At 39.1% G+C, this 22,655-nt stretch overlaps 1 protein-coding gene across 3 annotated transcripts in view; it reads left to right on the plus strand.

Annotated features, from left to right (window-relative positions):
* The window catches only part of Astn2 (astrotactin 2), a 980,272-nt gene that overhangs the window by 813,417 nt on the left and 144,200 nt on the right, over window positions 1-22,655 (plus strand). For all 3 annotated transcript variants that reach the window (XM_038333150.1, XM_038333151.2, XM_038333152.2), the window contains one exon: window positions 2,100-2,248. In XM_038333150.1, coding sequence (XP_038189078.1) covers window positions 2,100-2,248 — 149 coding nt within the window. The remainder of the gene's footprint in view (window positions 1-2,099; window positions 2,249-22,655) is intronic.

Below are 22,655 nucleotides of genomic sequence, written 5' to 3' on the forward strand. Positions count from 1 at the left end.
ACCCAGATCATTAAAATATCTGGTGTTTCACTTCTCCTTTGGGAAAGAAGAGGTTCTTGGAATCCGAAATTGCTACATACACTGAGTTCGCAGTGTATGGTGTTGTTGTTGTTGTTCTTGTTGTTGTTGGTGGTGGTGGTGGTGGTGGTAGTGTGTGTGTGTGTGTGTGTGTGTGTGTGTGGTGTTTTAAAATGATGTCTTCTTATCCATTTCTTCTTCCTGTGCTTACCCACCAAGTACTGTTCTGCTGGGCAACTGACTTGCCTTGCCAATGTCTACTTTGGCTTCCACAGCTACTGAGATAAGAAACTATAGAACCTCTTTTATTTTATTGATTTTTGGACACTAATTCCATATATGTTCTGTGTGTCCATTTCTGGCTAGTAAAATACCAATGACAAAGATAGAGACTAACTATAGCTAAAGGAGGCTGGTATTGATGTAGGAGAGACATATTATTAAAGGTATGTAAGACATAGTTTAAAATTAAATTAATAACTAAAGAAAAACAAACTTGGTCATGAGGAGACTTGTGGGCATGATATTGGAAGAAGGGGAAGTTAATAAAGAAAATATCTTTGAAGGGACCTTTGAATCACAACAGAAACAGTGAGCTAGGTAACAAGTACTAAAAGTCATTAGGTAGATGGAACAGCATAATAGAAGTACCTGACACCAGAAATTTGTTTGAGGAAGCAAAGAAAAGTCGTCTTGTTTGGAGAAGTGTGCTTAAGAAGAGGTGGTGCAAGGTGGAATAGTCAGGAGCCTGTATTGGCAGACAGAATGCCATAAAACATCTGTGTAGAGAAAGAGAACCCATAGTTCTTGTAGAGATAGTATAGTATAGTGGGTACAAAGAAAGAATCTGACCCTAGAGTAGGCAAGGTTACCATGATGATTTTGTCTGTGTTTTGTTATATTACTCTGTAAAAGTTTTTTTTTTTTTTTTTTACTTTGGGGACCTTACTTTCCCTACTTTGTGAAATGAGGAGAATACACAGCATTGTCTCCAAGACCAGTCTAGTTACAACATTCAACAATTCTCTTTCTTATTGCTTTGCAGAAGAATTTATTCCAAAAGTCCCTCTCTTTTTTGTTGAGAGGGTGTTAAGTATCAATTGGAGATACTTGAGGGTATTAAAAGTTGACTGATTCATTCAGGACCAAAGGGACTGGCAGAAAGATGGAAAGTACCTATGTTTAGTCCTTGCCAATGTATTTCTATAAAATGAAACAGCATTGAAAGTGTAGTTTAAATAAATCAAACACCAACCAGTTTTCATTGAACAATACTGTGAACATAGGTTAATTTATTGAATATTGTATTGCTTTTATTTATTTATTAAAAATTTCCACCTCCTCCCATCCTCCCATTTCCCTCCCATTCCCCCACTCCTCCTCCCCCTTGCTCTCCAGTCCTAAGAGAAGTCAGGGTGCCCTGCCCTGTGGGAAGTCCAAGGCCTCCCCTCTTCATCCAGGTCTAGGAAGGTGTGCATCCAAACAGACTAGGCTCCCAAAAAGCCAGTACATGTAGTAGAATCAAAACCCAGTGTCATTGTCCTTGGCTTCAGCTCTCATTGTCAGCCACATTCAGAGAGTCTGGTTTGATCACATGCTCGTTCAGACCCAGTCCAGCTGGCCTTGGTGAGCTTCCATTAGATCAGTCCCACCGTCTCCGTGGGTGGACGCACCCCTCGCGGTCCTGACTTCCTTGCTCATGTTCTCCCTCCTTCTACCCTTCATCTGGGCCTTGGAAGCTCAATCCAGTGCTCCAATGTGGGTTTCTGTCTCTATCTCCATCCATCACCAGATGAAGGTTCTATGGTGTTATGGAAGATATTCATCAGTGTGGCTATGGAAGGCCAGTTCAGGCACCCTCTCCTCTGCTGCCCACGGACCTAAAGGGAGATTTTTGTATCTCTGATTTGTGGACAAAGACATGGAATCCTTGAAAACTAAAGCAGTTTTAAGGCCATGTAAAGTTGTGGTACCTGATGGAATCATGATTTGAACCTCAGATGAAGCTTCTGCAAGTGTTTAGGGCCTTGGATTATTCAAAATGGCAACTGAGCAACCTTGTTTGTCATTTCCCCCATTAGGTTACGACTTTCTCCCACAGTGGAGCCTTCCAGCACTGTAGTTTCCCTAGAGTGGATCGATGTTCAGCCAGCAATTGGGACCAAAGTCTCTGACTATATTCTGCAGCACAAAAAAGTGGATGAATACACAGACACTGACCTGTACACAGGTAAGTACGTCTCCTTTTTGGGGGGGGTAGAGGGGAGGGAAATAGTGTGACAGAGGATAAAACCACATTTTCTAATTTCTTTATGGACTTGGTGTCAAATGTCTTGAGAAGGCACTGAGAAGTTTTGTTTGATTTTGATTAAGCAGCAGCAGAAGGTTGAAGGTGGAAAGAGCTCATCTGATTTGGACGTCACTATAGTATGTGATTTGATGATTACTCTTTCTGAAGAGAATTTGATCTTTCTCTATGTGATAAAGCCTACAGATCTTGAGCTTGACAACATTTGTACATAAAAATACTATTCTGGGACTGAGAATATTTAACTAATTGTCTGTCCTGGTGAGATGTAATGGGGATAGTCTTTATGAACTTGTGTTAGGGTCAGAGAGAACAAGATATGATGTAAACATGCAGGAGCTTTGAGGAATGTGGATTTTAAGTGAGCTCCATTCAGCTCTCACTGAGAACATTAACTCTGTATTCTCCTATCTCCCTCACATTGCAAAGAAGATTTTAACTATACTGTGAATCTATGCTCTGCACTTTGTTGAGACTTCCCAGGCACGCACTATGCTTTTCTAATCAGAAAACTGATGCAGCATTTGCTTTCTGACCACACAGTAACCTACTTATCCTAGTCAGCATCTCCCTGAACTTCTCCAAATCTAAAGGGATTGGTGCATTGCGTTGTCTCATAGAGCATGAAACTGAGGTCAATCCAAGGATGTTCATCCAATGACATCTCCACAAGACCAGAGAACAAAGCCAGAATTGAAAGATTAAAATTTTAAAAAGTGTAAATTCTTGGTTATTTAGTTATGTTAAAAATGTAAGAAGGAGGAAAGATTTAAATTTTTTAAATCAATTGAATTCTCAACATCTACCATAAATTATGACATTCAATATTTGTGTATTTGTGGGTTGAATAAATAACAAAGAGAAACACTTAATTGTTTCATTTTGTTTTGGTCCTTCTTCCTGACTTTTCTTCTTTTTCTTCTTCTTCTTCTTCTACTTCTTCTACTTCTTCTACTTCTTCTTCTTCTTCTTCTTCTTCTTCTTCTTCTTCTTCTTCTTCTTCTTCTTCTTCTTCTTCTTTTCCTCCTCCTCCTCCTCCTTCTTCTTCTCCTCCCCTTCATCATCCTCTTCTCCTTTGTCTTTTTCTTCTTTCTTGTCTCTCTAACATTCCTTTGTGAGCCACTTTTTCTTTGATTACATTCAAGAAGGGAAGACTATGATACACATAGTGAATCCTAGGTTGTAAATGACAGGAGAAAACTCATTGACTGGAACTTAATATTTTTATTTTTATAAGTACTCTACTGGGTTTGCTTAGGAACTTTACATCTGTGTTCCTACTGGAATTTGAGCTTCATGTATTTTTGCATATTATTGTCCTTTTATCCCCAAATTCTGTCAGGCTTTACTTTATATACATTAAACTTAGTTGGTTAGACCAATTGCATTTATTGTAAAATTGGTATGGCTAGATTTTAGTATATTATCCTGATAATTGTTTTTTTAACTTTACTGATTATTTTATGTTTACTTCTTTTTGTCTAACTTCTTTTAAATAATTTTTATTTTCTCAGAATATGTTCTTTGTTGATTTACTAATTGAGACATTTTCATTCTTTTGGGTCTTGCCTTAAGTAAGAGCATCATTTTTTTACATTTTCATAATTATTTTGTTAGTTATTTTTTAGAATTTTATATATGAGCACTGTATTTGCATCATTTATAACCCATATTCTACACCTTCCAATTTCTGTTAAGTCTTCCCTACTCCCTCCTAACTTTATGACCTTTTGTTCTTTATTATTCTCTCTCTCACACACATATACACATACAGACACATATACACACAACATGCTGATTCCACTTACTATTATTTATATGTATATGTATTTAGGGATTCATACTTGAGATTAAGTATTCCATCAAGTAGATTTCCCTGGATAAAACTTGTTCTCGCTCTATTAGCAGCCTTTAATTAGCTATAGCATTCATCTTGGGGTGGAGCTCTGTGAGATATGTCCATCCACATAGGAATATTAAATGGTGTTGCCATTGTTTAGGAGACAAATTTGTTAAGGTTTCATGCGTGTAGATCCCTGACATTTATAGGTCATTATTTTACATGAGCATCCTGGTCCTCTGGCTCTGTATCATCTTTTTACCACCTCTTTTATGATGCTTCATGATCCTTAGGTCTAGGAAGTGTGATATACATACATTTTTTTTTGGAGCAGAGAACCCATAGTCAGTTGTTCTCTAAATTTTTACTACTTATGGATTTCATTTATTATTATTATTATTATTATTATTGATTTTTATTGAGCTCTACATTTTTCTCTGCTCTCCTTCCTGCCTCTCCCTTCCCCCCTTCAACCCTCCACCAAGATCCTCATGCTCCCAATTTACTTAGGAGATCTTGTCTTTTTCTATTTCCCATGTAGATTAGATATATGCATGTCTCTCTTAGTGTTCTCTTTGTTGTCTAGGTTCTCAAGATTGTGATTTGTGGGCTGGTTTTCTTTGCTTTGTGTTTAAAAACCACTTATGAGTAAGTACATGTGATAATTGTCTTTCTGGGTCTGGATTACCTTACTCAAAATGATGTTTTCTAGCTCCATTTATTTTCCTGCAAAATTCAAGATTTCGTTATTTCTTCTGCTGTGTAGTACCCCATTGTGTAAATGTACCACATTTTCCTTATCCATTCTTCAGTCAAAGGGCATTTAGGTTGTTTTCAGGTTCTGTCTATGACAAACAATGCTGCTATGAACATAGTTGAGCACATGTCCTTGTGGCATGATTGAGCATCTCCTGGATATATACCCAAAAGTGGTATTACTGGGTCCTGAGAAATGTTGTTTCCCAATTTTCTGAGAAATTGCAATACTGACTTTCAAAGGGGCTGTACCAGCTGCATTTTGACCAGCAATGCAGAAGTGTTCCCTTTACCCCATAACCACTCCAGCATAAGTTGTCATCAGTGTTTTTGAACTTGATCATTCTTACAGGTGTAAGATAGAATCTCAGAGTTGTTTTGATTTGCATTTCTCTGATGGCTAAGAATGTTGAACGTTTCCTTAAGTGTCTTTCAGCCATTTTAGATTCCTCTGTTTAGAGTTCTCTGTTTATGTCTGTACAACTTTTTTTTTTATTGGATTATGTGTTCTTTTGGTGTCCAATTTCTTGAGTTCTTTGTATATTTTGGAGATCATACCTCTGTCTGATGTGGGGTTAGTGAAGGCCTTTTCCCATTCTTTAGGCTGTCATTTTGTCTTATTGACGGTGTCCTTTGCTTAGAGAAGCTTTTCAATTTCAGGAGGTCCCATTTATTAATTGTTTCTCTCAGAGTCTGTGCTACTGAAGTTATATTTAGGAAGTGGTCTTCTGTGGCAATGCATTCTCTTCTATAAGGTTTGGTGTGGCTGGCTTTATGCTGAGGTCATTGATACAAGATTAACTCAATTAAAAAATAGCTGTCCTGTACACAGATGATAAAAGAGCTGGGGAAGAAATCAGAGAATCAACACCCTTCACAATAGCCACAAATAGCATAAAATATCTCAGAGTAACTCTAACCAAACAAGTGGAAGAATTGTATGACAAGAACTTTAAATCTTTGAAGAAAGAAATTGAAGAAGACACCAGAAAGTGGAAAGATCTCCCATGATCTTGGGTAGGTAGAATTAACATAGTAAAAATGGCCATCTTATCAAAAGCAATCTACAGATTCAATGCAATGTCCTTCAAAATTCCAGCAAAATTCCTCACAGACCTCGAAAGAACAGTACTCAACTTCATATGGAAAAGCAAAAACCCTAGAAGAGGAAAAACAGTCCTGTACAGTAAAAGAACTTCTGGAGGCATCACAATCCCTGACTTCAAATTCTACTACAGAGCTACAGTTCTGAAAACAGCCTGGTATTGGCATAAAAACAGAAAAGAGGACCAGTAGAACCAAATCAAAGACCTAGATATTAATCCATACACCTTCGAACACCTGATTTTTGACAAAGAAGCAAAAAATATCAAATGGAAAAAAAAGCATATTTAACAAGTGGTGCTGGCATAACTGTATGTCAACATGTAGAATGAAAATAGACCCATATCTGTCACCCTGCACAAAACTCATTGTTCTTACCTTTTCTATTCATCTTTTCCTTTAATTGGTGTGTTTGGAGCTATTCGTGATTCTGTGGACTAATTAGGTGCCAATGAATCCAAGGCTCAGATGGTTGTTCCTTGTGGTACAGGCAGTGCCATGGTTCTAAGTACCCCATTGGTCACTCCATGTTCCATGCTCATTGCTCCTGGGCTTTGCTCCACTCCCTTGGAGTTTGCTGTCACAGGCCTGCACTAGCCTAGGTTTGTCAGCTCACACCTGTTTCTGTAAATGGCCATGGTCTGGGTCTGTTCCTGCAGAGGTTCCTGGCTTGGAGTTTGTCCTATAAAGGACTCTGGCTCTGGTCTACTCCCTTGGAGTTCCCAGGCTTGGGTGTGCCCAGACCTACAGAGGTTCTGGCTGAGGCTTACTCCCTCTGAGGTCTCAGACTCACTCCCAAGCCTGCAGAAGCCTTGACTCAGGCCTAGTTCCTAGGAGGTTCTAGACTCACACCCAGACCCACAGGGGTCCTGACTTAAGTCTACTCTCTTGAAGGTCCCAGATTCATGTACGGACCCTCAGAGGTCTCTGGCTCTGGTTCACTCGCTCAGTTGCTTTTCTGTCAACCTCTGGTTTTCAACCCAGCCCTAACTGAACATAGCTGAAGGCTAATACCTGTGTGGTCAGGATCTAAACCTCTACTTCAAATTGGGATCTTGAATGTAGTGGGCCTTGGCTGTTTGGTCACCCTCTAAACCCAGGTCTGGCTACTTAAGGATTTCTGTGATGGTCCCCATCTACTGGAATAAAAAAAAAAAGCCTTTTTGAGGCATGTGAACAGCTACATTTAGCTTTAGCTGTAAGGGTAAGTGTTTAAAACGTAGTAGGGAATTGGACTGTGTTATGAAAGTGGCGATAGTAGATTTTCCTCTAGGGTACATGACTTTACCACCTACAGGTAGTTGGCTAGATATGCAGTATTGTGTAGTATTGGGTGTGAGTGCCCTCATATTGAGTGGGCCTTCAGTCCAATTAGGTGATTCTTGTTTGTTCCTAAGATATCGGTACCATTATTCTACTCTTGGACCTATCTTGCTGTGCTGATTATTGGTATGGTTTACAGACTTTACATTTGAGTAGGAGTTTTAATTCCTTTTCCTCTTGGAATATTGTATAACAGCTTTGGATGCTACAAGAGCTCATCTTCAGAGAGGAGGTTTCCAGGCCAATTCAAACTTGAATTCTCCTGGACCTGTGTTTGAAAATTGTGTAGTGTCTTCACCAGTAGCACTATACCATCAAGTTCTGGAAGGCGACCAAATACACTGGCAATAACCTATAATATTTTAGGAGTCTCTTGGACTTCTGTGAGCAACTCCACAAAGATGGATTTCTCATGATTGACCCTAGAATTTTCCAAATAGTCTGTGACTTTGGAGAAAAGCATTATCATCCAAAGTAGTGTAACTTCATTCAAATAATTTTATTTATTTACATATATTATATATATATTTAAATGAACATAAAATAATTTGTTTCTCTCTGATTATTTAAAACTCACCTTTAGTGTTCTTTACCGTTCCTTCTTCCCTTTACATCAGTGTTGCCCTCCCTGTCACCTCTTCAGACAAAGGCCACACCTTATTTTTTCCAGGTTCACCTTCATAGCACCTGTGCCATGTTATCCCTTTCTCTGGAGCCCCTCTTATGGTCCCCAATTTACTTTTCTGATTTCTGAAGTTCCTCGATGTTACACACACACACACACACACACACACACACACACACACATATATATATATATATTCTGAGTTAGGATCTAGAAATAACAGACAACACTCCATGTTTGTCTTTCAGAACCAGGGTTGCCACTCTAGGTATGATATGATGTAATTCCATTATTTTACCTACAAGTTTCCTGATTTCATTTCTTTTATGTAGCTGAACAATATTAAATTTTGTATATGTAACACATTTTTATTATCTATTCCTCTGTTGAGGGACATAGTGGTTGTTTCTATTTTCTATGTATTGTCAGTAGAGCTTCAATAAAAACAACTGAATAAGTTATCTGCCGAGTTGGATACTGTTTTCCTTTGGCCATATGCCAAGGAGTTATATAGATGGGTCATATAGTAGATTGGCTTCAGCTCTGTGAGAATTCTCCACTCTGATTTTCATGGTGGCTGGAAGAGTTTACAATTCCATGTAGCAGTTTGAAATCCTATCAACAGTGAATGAGGGGCCCATTTCCCTGCATTCTCTCCAGTATTGGTTGCCCGTTGTTTTCTTGATCCTAGCCATTTAGTATGCACATCTATAATTGCTGAAGATATAGAACACTTTTTACTCTTTCTTATAGTTCAGATCAATCAGTGATGCACTCTTTCTAAGTTTGTTCTGGAAGATAACATTGCTGGATATGGTCTTTAGTGTTGCAAAGTTTATTTTCCTATAACTTAAGTATGCTATTCATTTGTTTTCTTCTTTGCCTTATCTGTGTGAGAACTGGACCATAACTCTTAGCCTGATTTTTCTTAATGTACGTGCTAATTTTCCCTGGCAGCTTCTAAAATTCTCTTTATTACTCATTTTGAACAATTTCAGTATTTCTCCTGTCTGGCATTTATTGACCTTTCCTAGATGTGTGGGTTTATAATTTCATCACTTTGGGGAATCACTTCAGCCATTATTTTGTCAAATAGGATTCTTCTCTCCTCATTTTTCTTCTTCACGGACTCCAATTCCATGTGTACATAGCCACTTAACGGTATTACTCATCAGTGATCTTTCCTTTGTTTTTTTTAATATTTTTTCTTTCCATGCTTCATTTGGATAATCTCTCATATTGTCTCTAGTACTGTCTCTAAAGTCTAATCTGTTTTTAATTCTATCTAGTGAATTTTTGTCTTAGATTTCCATTTTATTTCTTGAAAGTTATGTCTGGAGATATTCACTATCTTTCTTGCTGGCTTATTTTGTTTTGTCGAGACAGATGTTCCCTATGAAGTCATACCTGGCCTTGAAATTTTGGTCATTTTCTTCATGCTCCTTGAATGATATTACAGGCATGCTTTCTCTGACATGGAGTATTATTTAATGATTTTACATTTGATTATTTATCTGGGGGTGTGCACAGACTACTTGGGGGTATATATAGATAGATAGATAGATAGATAGAGAGAGAGAGAGAGAGAGAGAGAGAGAGAGAGAGAGAAAGAGAGAGAGGTCAGAGGGCAGTGTGTTGTAGTTGGCTCTCCCCTTTTATTGTGTGAATTTTGGGCATCAATATAGGGTCACCAGGCTTGGAGGAAAGTGCCTTATTCACCGAGTCATATTACTCATGTGATATTTTTCACATGGAATTTAGTTTTAAATTTCCTTTTTGCTCACTCTAACATCTGTATCAGCTCTGGGTTGGATTATTGGATTATTGTTATAGATTTCATTTTTCTTGCTTCCATTTGTGAACTTGATCCCCCCCCCCCCCCGCGTGTGTATATGGGCAGTATTAATGTGTTCATAATATGAAGGTCAGAGAAAACTTTTAGGAGGCAGTTCTTTCCTTCCATTTTGTGTTCTGGGAATAAAACTCAGATCACTGTACTTGTATGGCAAGTACTTATACACTCTGATCCATCTTGCTGACCGTACACTTGGTAATTTTTTATTGGATGCCAAGAACTATGCTTTTTTACTCTGTTAGGTACTGACTGTGCTCAAATTTCTAATAAGAATTTGACTTCTAGCTGGGCGGTGGTGACACATGCCTTTAATCCCAGCACTTGGGAGGCAGAGGCAGATGAATCTCCGGATCTCTGTGAGTTCGAGGCCAGCCTACTCTACAAGACCTAGTTCCAGGACAGGCTCCAAAAGCCACAGAGAAAACCTGTCTCAAAAAACCAAAAAAAAAAAATGACTTCTGTTTTAGAAGACAGTTAAGCTATTGGGCAATGTCTCGTGGAGATACGCAGTTATTCTGTGGAAAGCAGAGAGTGGCATCATGGTGCTGTCTTCAAATGATTTTCCACTTCATTTTCTGAGACAGTGTCTCCTGATGTGGGATTAACCTCTGTATGCTATGAATATGTTTTATTACCGTTGGTTATTAAAGAAGCTGTTTCAGTGGCTTAGTAAAGGAAAGCCAGGCCGGAAATCTGAATAGAGATGTAGAGAGAAAGTAGGCAGAGTGAGAGACATGCCATGTAGCTACTGAAGAAGAAAGACGCCAGTTGCCAGCCAGAACCTTAGTAGGTTAATTTAAGATGAAGAGCTAACTAGAAATATGCTTAAGCTATTGGCCAAGCATTATTACAAGTAATATAGTTTCTGTGTTATTATTTTGGGTCTGTGGCGGCTGGGAACCAACAAACAGCCTCCTACTACAGTCTCTCACTGAACCTGGAACTCAGTATTTCAGGTAGCTTAGCTGGCCAACAAACCATTTGGAAGCTTCTGTCTTCACACTGTGGTTGCCTGGTGTTGATGATTTTAACTTGGTCCTCATGCTTGGATGGTAAGCACCTTTACCATGGATCCTGATCCCCAGCCCCATGGAGCAGTTTCTTTGGCTCAAGAGGTAAAATCACTTGTAGCCTGGTGACTTGAGGTCACCTCCTGGCCACCATGTGCTAGTTATGCTGCTGTGAAAAAATACCCAGGGAAAAGAATGAGATGAAAAGAAAAAACAGAATTTGAAAGGAAGAAAGATTTATTTTGTCTCACATTTCAGAGGTTTCAGTTCCCTCGTTTGGCTCCATTGCTTTGGGCCTGACTGGGGTGAACCATGTGTGAAAGGAGTTTGCTTACCTCATGGAAGCACAAAGGGGAGAACGGGGCATGTGGGGCCAGTGATGAGGAAGTAAGAACAAGATCTTTCAAGAGCATAGCCTCAGTGACCTGCTTTCCCCAACTATCCTCAACTCCTGGATTTCACCACTTTCTAACAATTTCTCGGATGATGATATATCAGCGAATTAATATATGTATTAAGGCAGAGGCCCCAGGATCCATTCAGCTCTCAATGACTGGGTTCAATAGCTGAGGACCATGTCTTCAACATAGAAGCTTTTAGCTCGTTAGTTTTTAACCTGTGGATCATGACCCCTTTGGGGGTTCAATGACCCTTTCAGAAAGGTCACCTAAGACCATCGGAAAATACAGATATTTAAATTTCTATAATAACAGTAGAAAAAATATAGGGATGAAGTAGCAAAGAAAGTAGTTTTATGGTTGGGGGGCTCAGCACAACATGAGGAATTCTATTAAAGGGTCACAGCTTTAGGAAGGTTGAGAATCACCACTTTCATTGGTGGCATTTAAAATCTGAACCATAATACCTCTGAAAAATGAACATGGTCCAAATTTGAATCCTCCAGCTTAATTGCATGACTATTATTCTGAAGAACATAAACCCAATGAAGGACTAGGAATTTGGAAAAGATTGCATTTGGCTACAATTTTAGCTACTCTTCCCTTAGAGATCTAGTATGTGTCAATCTGTTTGCTAGGTCTCACGTTCCTCATATAGGGAATGGGTAAGCTATTTTGAGGATCAACTATAGTGCAGTTCTCAGGGCAGAGCAGGTTATAAAGATTAGTTTCTTCTTTCTTATTTCCATGACTAGAGCAGGGAGAGAAATCGGGATTGGAGGAAGGGAGGGGAAGAGTAATGTGAAGAAGAAAACAACCAGAAGAAAGCGTAGACTTGTTGTGGAAAGAGAATTCAACACAGCTGGTCAGGTGCTGCCAGGATAGGGAATCCTGGGCTCTCGCCTATGATCTTTGGATTTTTACAGCATCCAAGCTCAGTGTGGAAATTTTTTTTTTATCAGAAGCGCATGTGTGTGCACATGCAGGCATAGGTACATACACAGATTTTTCTCTCTCTTGCTCCTGCAAACACACATACCCTTTATGGCTACCATCTGCTGCACACTCCTGTGAGCGATTTAAATACACACCCTTTCGTCTGTCTCTTACCCCTGTTTCTGTCACCCCCTCTATGTTTGATGCCCTCTTTGTTTCCTTCAGACAAGTCATTTCTCTATGGGTCCCAGGACTCTGCTAGGAACGCCAAGCATAAGCCTCCTGTTCCAGTTCTTTTGAGCAGAAATAGGGCTTGTTTTGTGGGGTGGCTAAATTCCCCGCACGCTAATCTGTCATCAATATTAAAAACAGACGTCTGGTTCTCCCATGCGGCCTCATCAGAGCAATTGGCATGGGTTTCAGCCTCTCATGCAGGGTAGACATGTGTGGAGTGGGGGAGTAAGAAGTGGACTGAAGCACAAGCCAACTTAATGAGTCCAAATCCCCTCTTTGACCTACAGACACAGAGGAGAGGGATTTGGAGGAGGGAGATTATGCACATCAGAGGTAGTGGTAGACCTCGGGTTTTGGTTTCTTTCCTTGACCTCCTCTACTCAGAGTCCAAGAGCCCATGTTATATCTGCTGGAGTTGTCTGTAATTGAGGAAAATCCTAGTGGCAGATCCAAATTAGAGCCATCTGTAGAGCTGGGCAGAATTGAAACTAGCTACCAGCTAGTCATTGGTGGTGGTGGTAGTGGTGGTGGTGGGTTTTCTGATCTTTAAGTGGCAAGTCCCATCAGGATAATTACCTCTTTCTTATATGTGTATCAGCTGCTGAGAATCCCCTGAATCCCATAGGATGACGTTAAGCACAGAGTCCTCCTTCCATGGTGTAAGGATTGAGATGAGAAGGGAACAGAATCACATTCCATTATAATCTCTGACTTCCCAGAGTGGCAATGTCCCTGCCATATATTTCCTTCAGGTATTTGCTGCTCACTTGATGGATTTTTTAAAAAGTAGAGGCGTTTGTTTTTCCTCATTGAATTCCTAGCTTCACCTCATTTAGTTCAGGACTGGAAGGTCAGCTGACTCTTGGCTCTTGAGGAGGCACCAGGCCCTTTCAGCCTATCATCTCCCCTCCTCAAAAGAGGCAGCAACATCTGGAGCTGGTCAGTGTCCCCTTTCTGTCCTGGCATCTGGGAGTCTGATGGGCCTCATCCGAGCAGATTGGTACCAGGCATCAAGTTTATCTCTTGCCAGCTCTCAAGTCTTCTGATTCTCTCTCCATCCTTTCCATTCTTTGTTTTTCCTTTCCCTTATTTTTCATTGTGTGTCTCTCTCTCTTGATATCTGCCTCTTCTTTTCACTTTCTGCCCATGTCTCTCTCTCTCTCTCTCTCTCTCTCTCTCTCTCTCTCTCTCTCTCTCTCTCTCTCTCTCTCTCTCTTTCTCGTCTCTTTTCTTTCTTTGTTTCTCTACCTGGCTCCAATATGAATTATTCATATAGATTCAGATTTGGGTCAAGCAGTTTGAAACTGTAAGAAGTCACTGCTTCTCTTCTCACCTCTCCCCATATGTTCACTTCTACCTGCCATTTAGCCTCATCCTCAACGGAGAAGACCCCCTTCTCTATGTCATTTTCCCCATACATACTTTCACCAACCCATATTGGACCTTACAGTAAAGCCTTTCTCAAGAGAGAGGAACATTTAGGAAAATGCTACTGCAGTAGCAGAGAGGTGGTAGCTGAGATGCAGCATTCACACTGAACGTATTTATGACATTCTCTAGGAACTCCCCAGAGCTCCTCAAACCATGTGGGCTCTGCCTTAGCTATGCTTGTTGCTAAGGAAGCTGAAGGGGCTATAAGCAGACCAGTGTCTGCTTGACCTGAGCTAGCTTGAGAGAAACAATGTCCCTGGAGTCAGAACTCCACCCCTTCAGCTAAAATGGAATAGGGGTAGGTGTGGTGAGGGTGGCAAGTGAAATATGTTCTGCAGGGTGAGGTACAAAATGGCATGACTGCAAACATCAGGAACTAATATTAGGGTCTCAGTAATGAATGTTTCTGTCACTCCATCTGCTTTGTGAATGAGATACTTCTAAAGCCAAGAGTCTCCCAAAAGTAAAGGTATTTATATCTTAGAGAGTCTTAATTTTGTTCATTTTCCTCTGCTACCAAGCCCACCTTCTTACCAAAGTTCTTTACAAGTCACAAAAGTCACTCATTCATCCCATTAACAGGATGGAATTTTCTGGTACAAGTACTTTGATGTATAACAACACAGGATGATTCCCCTCCCCAGTGAGCTTATTGTCTACTAGGAGAGAGAAATAATTCAGTGGGAAATGTCTGTGATAGCAAGATAGATGATGAGATATCTCATATCATATAAGATACAGAAAAGGGGTTTCAAACTCAGCACAGTGGGATTTGTAAAAGGTAGCCAGAAGAAGTGTGGCAATTGTTTGAGAGTCTAGTTCCAGTAATTAGTCATCAGAATCAAATCCTTGTACTCAAGATTTCCAGACCCCATGGGGATTTCCCACAGTCTTCTCAGGTATCCATTCCTGGTGCCATCTGTGGCCGTGGTTATCCTTACTGTCATTTGCCCATTGCACAGAACAGGAGAATAAAACCTTTATTCCTCTGTGTCTTCACCAATATCTCCTTCCACGGCAAGTATGAGTAATGCCTGGAGGACACCCATCTTTCATACGAAAGACCTTTTCACGGCTAAATCTATCTTCTCTTATGTGTTAGATATTCAGATATCCTCTCAAAGGGAAAGACAAGAATATTCCCGACTTTGTCTTCCTGGTTCAACTAAAATTTGTTCTAAAAATACTTAAAATCTTGGTTTGGAGCTTTCTCTTCATGTTCATGTCATCCTAAGAGATGAATTCACCGCACTTGTTGACGACCTTTTAAAATAAAAATTCTTGACCCACTCATTTCCAGTGAACTTCCATTTAGTCTTTCTCAGCCAACCACTCCTAAGCCACATTGAAGTCTTTGTCCGCACAGGATATTGTTCCATCAAAATTATTAGTTTCCACACCCAACTCTTTGATCATAATTTTTTAAGCTTTTTTGTAGATCTCCCACTCCTATGATGCATGCCCTTTGACTCATCAGTACTTGTCATATCTTTATATAATAACTTTGTCTATATATCAGTTCCAACTTTGAAAAGTCACTTCCCTAACCACGGCAAAGTGGTATAATTAGTTACTACATTTTTTATTACCTGGCACTGCCTTATTGTCTCTGCCTTATCCTTGGCCAATATACAACTGACTTCTATATTAAAAAATCAATACATCTTAAACTGAAAAGCTCACATCTCTGCAAGTTTGCAGTCCCTGAGTGTATTTACTGTCTAAGAAACTGATACAGCTGAAAAGCCAGGGTCTTCAAACCTCAGGGACTCTTGTTCTTACTTATTTCTTATTCAGCTCACAAACTATTTTGCTATAGTCACCATTATCTCAGGAATCTCTTTTTTCTTACCTCTATTGCCTAATCTGGACTGCTGAATATCTTTTTATTTGCTTTCTAATTAATCCTGAAATTATCCATCTTTTCTCTGTTTCAGTTCTTAATTGGGAAGGTACAGTTGCCCTACACAGTACACACATGATCTTAGCCAGTGCTAAGCATGCTTCTTGGTACATTAGGGACCTCAATAATAATTAAAACAGGTATGTGATTTACAAATAAAATTTCCCCTTTCTTAGCCTTTTTAGATATTTCTATTACCTTAATGGCTGAATTAAAACTTTTTTGACAAGTTCTAAAAGGTTATTGATGACACACTCATAATTTTCTGTTGTTGTTCTTGACACCACTTCTGTTTTCCCTTAGGCCTGTACCCTCTAATCTCAGTTTCAGTGCCACTTATTGGAATCATTTCTTTAGATTTGCTCCTGTCTTTGACCATGTGACCTTGCAGCGCTCTTTCCTCCTCTAGGCATAGCAAGGCTCTTTCCAGTGCGGACTGGATTTTTGTTTGGGTGCAGAAGACAAGGACTAACACTTGAATTCCACACTAGAAACACCTCCAGTGTTAATTATTTTCATCGCTCTATTTCCCGTTTGTCACAAAATGCCTGCCTTATTTTAAGCATTGAAGAAAAGACCAAAGTAAGAACTAACACAATAAAGTAAAGGCTAAGCAGTGAACACTGGTGCTTGGGTTATACATTTTTAAGTTATAGAATTAAAAAGTAAATAGATTATGGAGAACTAATGTGTACTAAAGTCTATAAACTTTAGCACTGAGGCTGTTCTATGAAGGATGGATTGAACCCTGAAGTGCATGATCTTGTTTGATCCTTAAATTAATTTTTCCAAGTAGATGAAAAATATTCGCACTCACAAGTAAGAACGCTGAAGATGAGGCTTGTCAAGCTTCTAAAACAATTGTCTGTGTTTCCTGACTATTTACTCTACACTTATTCTCCTCACACATTATTTGGCATAACTGCAGTCAAAGTCATGAAGCCCCTAGTTCTTAGGAGCAGGGACATCTGAGTGATCTTTGTAGAACTGAATCACTCAGAGAGACCATTCTCTGTGTTAGCAAAGCATGGGTGAGTTGGGCCTGACTCTAGATGAGGGTCAGGTTTGTCTGTTTGCTATTTTATCATCTCCTGGAGGGGAAACTGTGACTGAGTGGAGATAACTCAAAGGTTACTAGAGAAAATAGGAAAATGACTTTGTTTGTGAAGTCTCTTCTCTTTGCACACAGCAAGAGAATCTAAAAAAAATAAGAATTCCTCCCTAAGTCACTTCCCGGTTGACTTTTAAAGCTGGAGGAATACCTAAGTTTTGAGCTCTGGTCTAGAGTCTATACTGCCGTCAGCTTGATCCCACTTAATTTGTAGATAAATAAACAAACAGGTTCTTTCTCCATTCTTCTCAGCTCTGATCTTAGCTTTACAGCAAAAGCCACACGAGATAGATCTATCTAGAACCATTGCTTTCTTGCCGGGCTTTCCTTCCTCTAGTCTGGTGCCTGTTTTTAGTCTTCCTGTGTCACCATAGCCCTATGGATCTATAATATTTCCTCAGCAGAAGAAGGTGCAGAATTAAGCACCAATACTTCTCACCATTGCTGAAAGCATTCATTAAAATGATATATGATGTGTACTAATAGAAATCTTATTCAATTTTTTTCTTTTCTTGACTTCTTGAAAATATATACAATGCTCTCAATTTTCTGTAAGATATGCTTTAAATCAGAGGCTTGGAAATCTGGATAATTTTTATATGGAAATATGGATTCAAGAATTCTGTTGAAAAATAGTAGTTTCTGAAAGCCTTGAGGCTTACAATCCCATATGGCAGGGATAGGCAGGAGAATTGAGTAGCAACTGCTCACTTTAGAGAATATATGTAAACTCTAGTTTTCCATACCCCTCTTTTTTCCCAGCTTTGCTACCATTGTCTAAACTAGTATGTTCACTTACATAGTCTGCTCTGCTATGTAGCTCTTCAATGCACTATTTCTTTTCTAAACCAGGACAAAGAATCCTTTCTGAGATCTATCTCTTCTCTTGTACTATGTCTGCTTCTTTGGGGGCTATAAAATAGCAATTGACTTTGAATGATTTGATTGATTACGTATTATATTCAATAATAGCAGTACAATGTTCACAAATTGCTTTTATTTTAGAGTGCTTGCTATGTGGTATAATCCATTTTACACTTCCAAATCTGTGGGGCATTAACTCTAGTTCTTCACTGTCAAATTATTTACCTTTTTCTACAATGGAGCCTGATATATAGCAGAAGCCCAGTAAATGAGTACATTGAACAAACCAAAGAGGCTGTGTTAAATTTCATTTTCACAGTAACTCTCTGTCAAAGTTTTGCTGTTGTTATCTTCTTTTTTATTAAGCAGAAACTGAGGTTTATACGTTGACTACTCCATCATATGCTTCCAGAATCCTGAACTGTTTAGTGCACAAGGTATTTGGAGTTCAAGTTTGAACATCAAGAAATTTTCTCTTCAGTCTCCTCATGAGAAACTTTGACCAGCAAATAGCCAGTGTCGCTTGTGTCCCCAACCAGTGTGGGCTTTGAACACATCTGCCTCTGGGACTGTCAAAGTTTAGACTTCTCCCCAGGCGGTGGTGGTGCACGCCTTTAATCCCAGCACTCGGGAGGCAGAGGCAGGCGGATCTCTGAGTTCGAGGCCAGCCTGGTCTACAAGAGCTAGTTCCAGGACAGGCTCTAGAAACTACAGGGAAACCCTGTCTCGAAAAACCAAAAAAAAAAAAAAAAAAAAAAAAGTTTAGACTTGTCTACCAATGGTATTCCAGTGTTCATAAACTTCCTGCATTTATGATCTCTTTGCTTCAATCAAGATGCTGTGCCACCCTAGAAAGGGACTGAGAACATCTCTAGAGCCTCATTGACTGGGTATTCCTGACCTCTAGACTATCCACATCATTGCTGGAGGCTGAGTTCTAGGGAGAATTACTTCCGGGGTAGACTATACTATTTCCCAAAACAAACACAAATGGACGTCATAAATTCTATGAGGCATGAAAACTGATCCCTTTATTAAGTATTGCAAGTGGTATTTTTTTCATATTTGGAAAAGAGAGCAATATAAAACAACTCATTTACTTTTTTGAGTTGGTTTTCAGGAAGCGGGTGACTAACTTAGCTTGTGAGGGTGGTGAAGACATTATCTGCCTCCTGTCCTCAAGGTTTCAAGCTTGTTACATCACATCTACTTCTCTATGTTTAGAAGGCTCCAGCTTTCTTTGGGGATTAACCCAGACGTTGTGTAGCTGGGTCATATGGTCGTTCTAATTTCAGTTTCTTTAGAAGCCTCTTTACTAATTTCCACAGTGATGTCACTAGTTTACACTCCCACCTGTGGTAAATAAGGATTTCTCTTTTTCTTACGTTGTTGCTAGAAAGGGAACTATGGGAGGGGAAGAAGAGACCTTAAAGGGTGACTAATAGAAGCCATGTGACATGGAAAGAGGAGGACCTTTGGGTGAGAAGGGGACCAGTGGGAAAATGGGGCCAGCAAAGGAGAGAGAAGGAGAGGCAGACACATAAGAGCAAAATATATATGGAAATTTCATAACGAAGTCTATTACTTTGCATACTAATGAAAACAGCTGAAAATAATTTTGCACCTCACCCATCCCACTTGCTTGCGCTGCTGGTTTTCTCATTGATTGTCAACTGACCCCACTCTCAGCCTCACAGGAAGGTGTTCTGGGCCACCAGATATAGGGTCACTTCTCTGTTTATGTCACAGCCCCTTTTATAATTGTAAGCATGACACTTAGAATTTTAATTTACTTATTTATCTGCTTATTTTTAAATTTCTTTTACTTTTGAAATAACTTCATTGAGCATATAATTGACATATATAAATTACACTTAATTCACACATCTTGTTTGGTTTGAATGTACACATGTACATGAGATGGCATTACAACAAATATAACTATATAAGCACCTCCCCACAGATTTCCTTTTGTTCATCTGTGTGGCCATGAGTGTGTAGGTGTAAGAACACTTATGATGCCATCCATCCTTGTAATTTAAAGCAATCCCAGAATGCTAACTGTAGGTGCTATGTTTGGTAGCAGATCTCTGAAACCATCTCATCATGCAGAACAGAAAGTTTAAATCCCATTGAAAAACAATTCTTCATTTCTGCATCACCCCAGCTGGTGGAAAGTACCATCCTATTCTGTGTCTCTTTGAATTTTGCTATTTTAGATACTTTATGTAATTGGAATTATGCAGCTTTTGTTCTCCTCTGGCTGGCTTATTTCATGTACTTTATGCTCATCCCTCTTCCTGAAACTGACAATGACCTTCTTTATTAAAGTCAAATATATTTTATTATATCTTTATATCACCTTATTTTTCTTTTTAAAGATATATATATATATACACACATATATGTATGTATATATATTATATATGTGTTTTAATTAGCTATGTATAGTGACCTCTATGTAGGCTCTGTGAACACGAGTGCAGATGCCCACAAAGGCCTAACAAAGACACTGAATTCTCTAGAACTAGAGTTTCAGGCTGTTTTGAGTTGACCAACAAGGTTTTGAGAATTGAACTTGGCTCCTCTGTAAGAACATATACTTCTTAACCAACTGAGACATCTCTCCAGACTCACTTTTCTTCCCATAATTAAAAAAATATATACCTATTTTGAAACAGTCTTACCAAATAGCCTAACAGAACTCCAAATTCACAATCTTCCTGCCTCAGCTTACTGAGCATAAGGGTTATCCTTTTATGAGATGCCTTCCTGCCACAAAGCTTGTGACGGCATGGAAGGTATGAGCTTTCAGGACATCCAATAATATCACATTTTAAAAATTATTTTCGATTAATGGAAAGTTGTGTTTTTCCCTTATCTTGGCCATTGAGAATAATATTGAATATGACAGTTATATCTCTGTGTTTTCAATGGATGATGGCTGTACTTGGTAGCCAATTGGACTACATATAGAATGTAGTGATGAGCTGCGGGCAGGACTGCTTTTCATCCTGCCTGGCTCCGGCATAGCTATCTTAGTCCCAGAAATAACAACACAAAAATTGTATTCATTTAAGCACTACCTGGCCTATTGGTTTCAGCCTCTTATTAGCTAATTCTCACATCTTACTTTAACCCATATTTAGTAATGTGTGTAGCACCACAAGTGGTGTCTTACCAGGAAAGATTCAGCGTGTCTGACCTGGCAGCTGGCTCCATCGTGTCTGACCCAGAGAGGAGAGGCATGGCAATTGCCCGAGGTATCTGCCTCACTCCCAGCATCCTGTTCTGTCTACTCCACCCACCTATGTTCTAACCTATCAGGCCAAGCAGTTTCTTTATTAAATAACCAATGAAACAGCAGATAGATAGAAACACTCCTACGTCAATAGAATTAGCTAAAACTCAAAAGGCTAGGTACAGTTGTGGAGGATTTTTCTATTTATTATATCATTTGAAGTATCAACACTCATCTAATAATAAGTAAAATGGTGCAGCCAAGAACAGAATGTAAAGGTTCTCTTACTCTCTACTCCATCCTCAGTGTGGAGGAAGATTTCACCTGTCTTGTTCCACTATACATTCCTCAATATTATTATGAATCTTCTACTTTAAAATATATTTGAGTCTGTCTCTGGCACTAGTCTAGGAACAAGGACCAATTGTCAATAGCCACCTATCAACTAGAAATAAATTTAAAAATAAGACCTGTTAATGTCATTTAACCTAATGTAGTAGGGATAAAATTAAGATAACCAACTATGAAGCAAGTCTTAGGTGATAAATGTTAGGAGTGTTCAAAATATTATTATATAAATAAATTCAAAATATGAATTATGGTATTTTTAGAAGTTATAAAATCAGGCAGTAACACCATTAGTTAAGGAGCAGAAGAACATCTAATCTGAGTGAACCACAGAAGAGAATTAATACTTAGTAAGCAGCAACTCCATCTCAGGAACTCTACAGGCATGGTGAGAAATGTGGACCTTCTAGAGGAAAAGGGAAGTCAAATAACTGAGTGCTTACTAACTAGGCACTGCTGTACAGTCATCATAACTACTTAGAAAATAGTCACTATTATACTCATTTCACAGATAGGAAGACAGGTTTAGAAGGGTGCAGTCACTTTAAGGGCACATAGAGGTTAAATGATAGAGTTGGGGATTTAAACTTTAACCTTGCCATGCTTCATACTTTCCAAGGAATCCTTGAGAGTGGAAATACTGTGTTTTGAATGAAGGAGAGGTGATAAGGATGCTGGAAAATATAAAATTGTTGGGTTGTACTTCTGGTTGGGATGATACAGGGAATGGTGGTCTTGGACGCTGCTTTCATGTGAGCTCTGAGCTACTTTGGTCATATTTTTGGCCAGGGTATGTAGTTCACCATAGTTCATGCATTGAGTACAAATGTTATAACATGGAGTACATAGGAAGGTCAGATATGGTTATCCTAGAACACTACACTTTTTGGAGGATTTCTGGTACCATAGAGTGTGTAGAGAGGGGTGATGAAGAATGATATCCAAGGAGTACAGTAAACTAACTGATCCTAAAGTCAAATATCAGCAGGGTGTACACTCCTAACATTTCTCACCTAAGACTTGCTTCATAGTTGGTTATCTTAATTTTATCCCTACTACATTAGGTTAAATGACATTAACGGGTCTTATTTTCAAACTTATTTCTAGTTGATAGGTGGCTATTGACAATTGGTCCTTGTTCCTAGACTAGTGCCAGAGACAGACTCAAATATATTTTAAAGTAGACGACACATACTTATTTTGTTTTGCTTCCATTTTGATAACCACCAAGAAAGTGTCTAAGGAAAAATTGGGAGCAGATAGTTTAATTGTTAAATATACATAAGGGATAGTTGTGATGAATCACAGTGGAATCAGAGGAATAGACCAGTACAGTGGAATTATTGAGAA

Source organism: Arvicola amphibius, chromosome 6 (assembly GCF_903992535.2).
Source record: "Arvicola amphibius chromosome 6, mArvAmp1.2, whole genome shotgun sequence".
In the NCBI taxonomy this organism is placed as follows: domain Eukaryota; kingdom Metazoa; phylum Chordata; class Mammalia; order Rodentia; family Cricetidae; genus Arvicola; species Arvicola amphibius.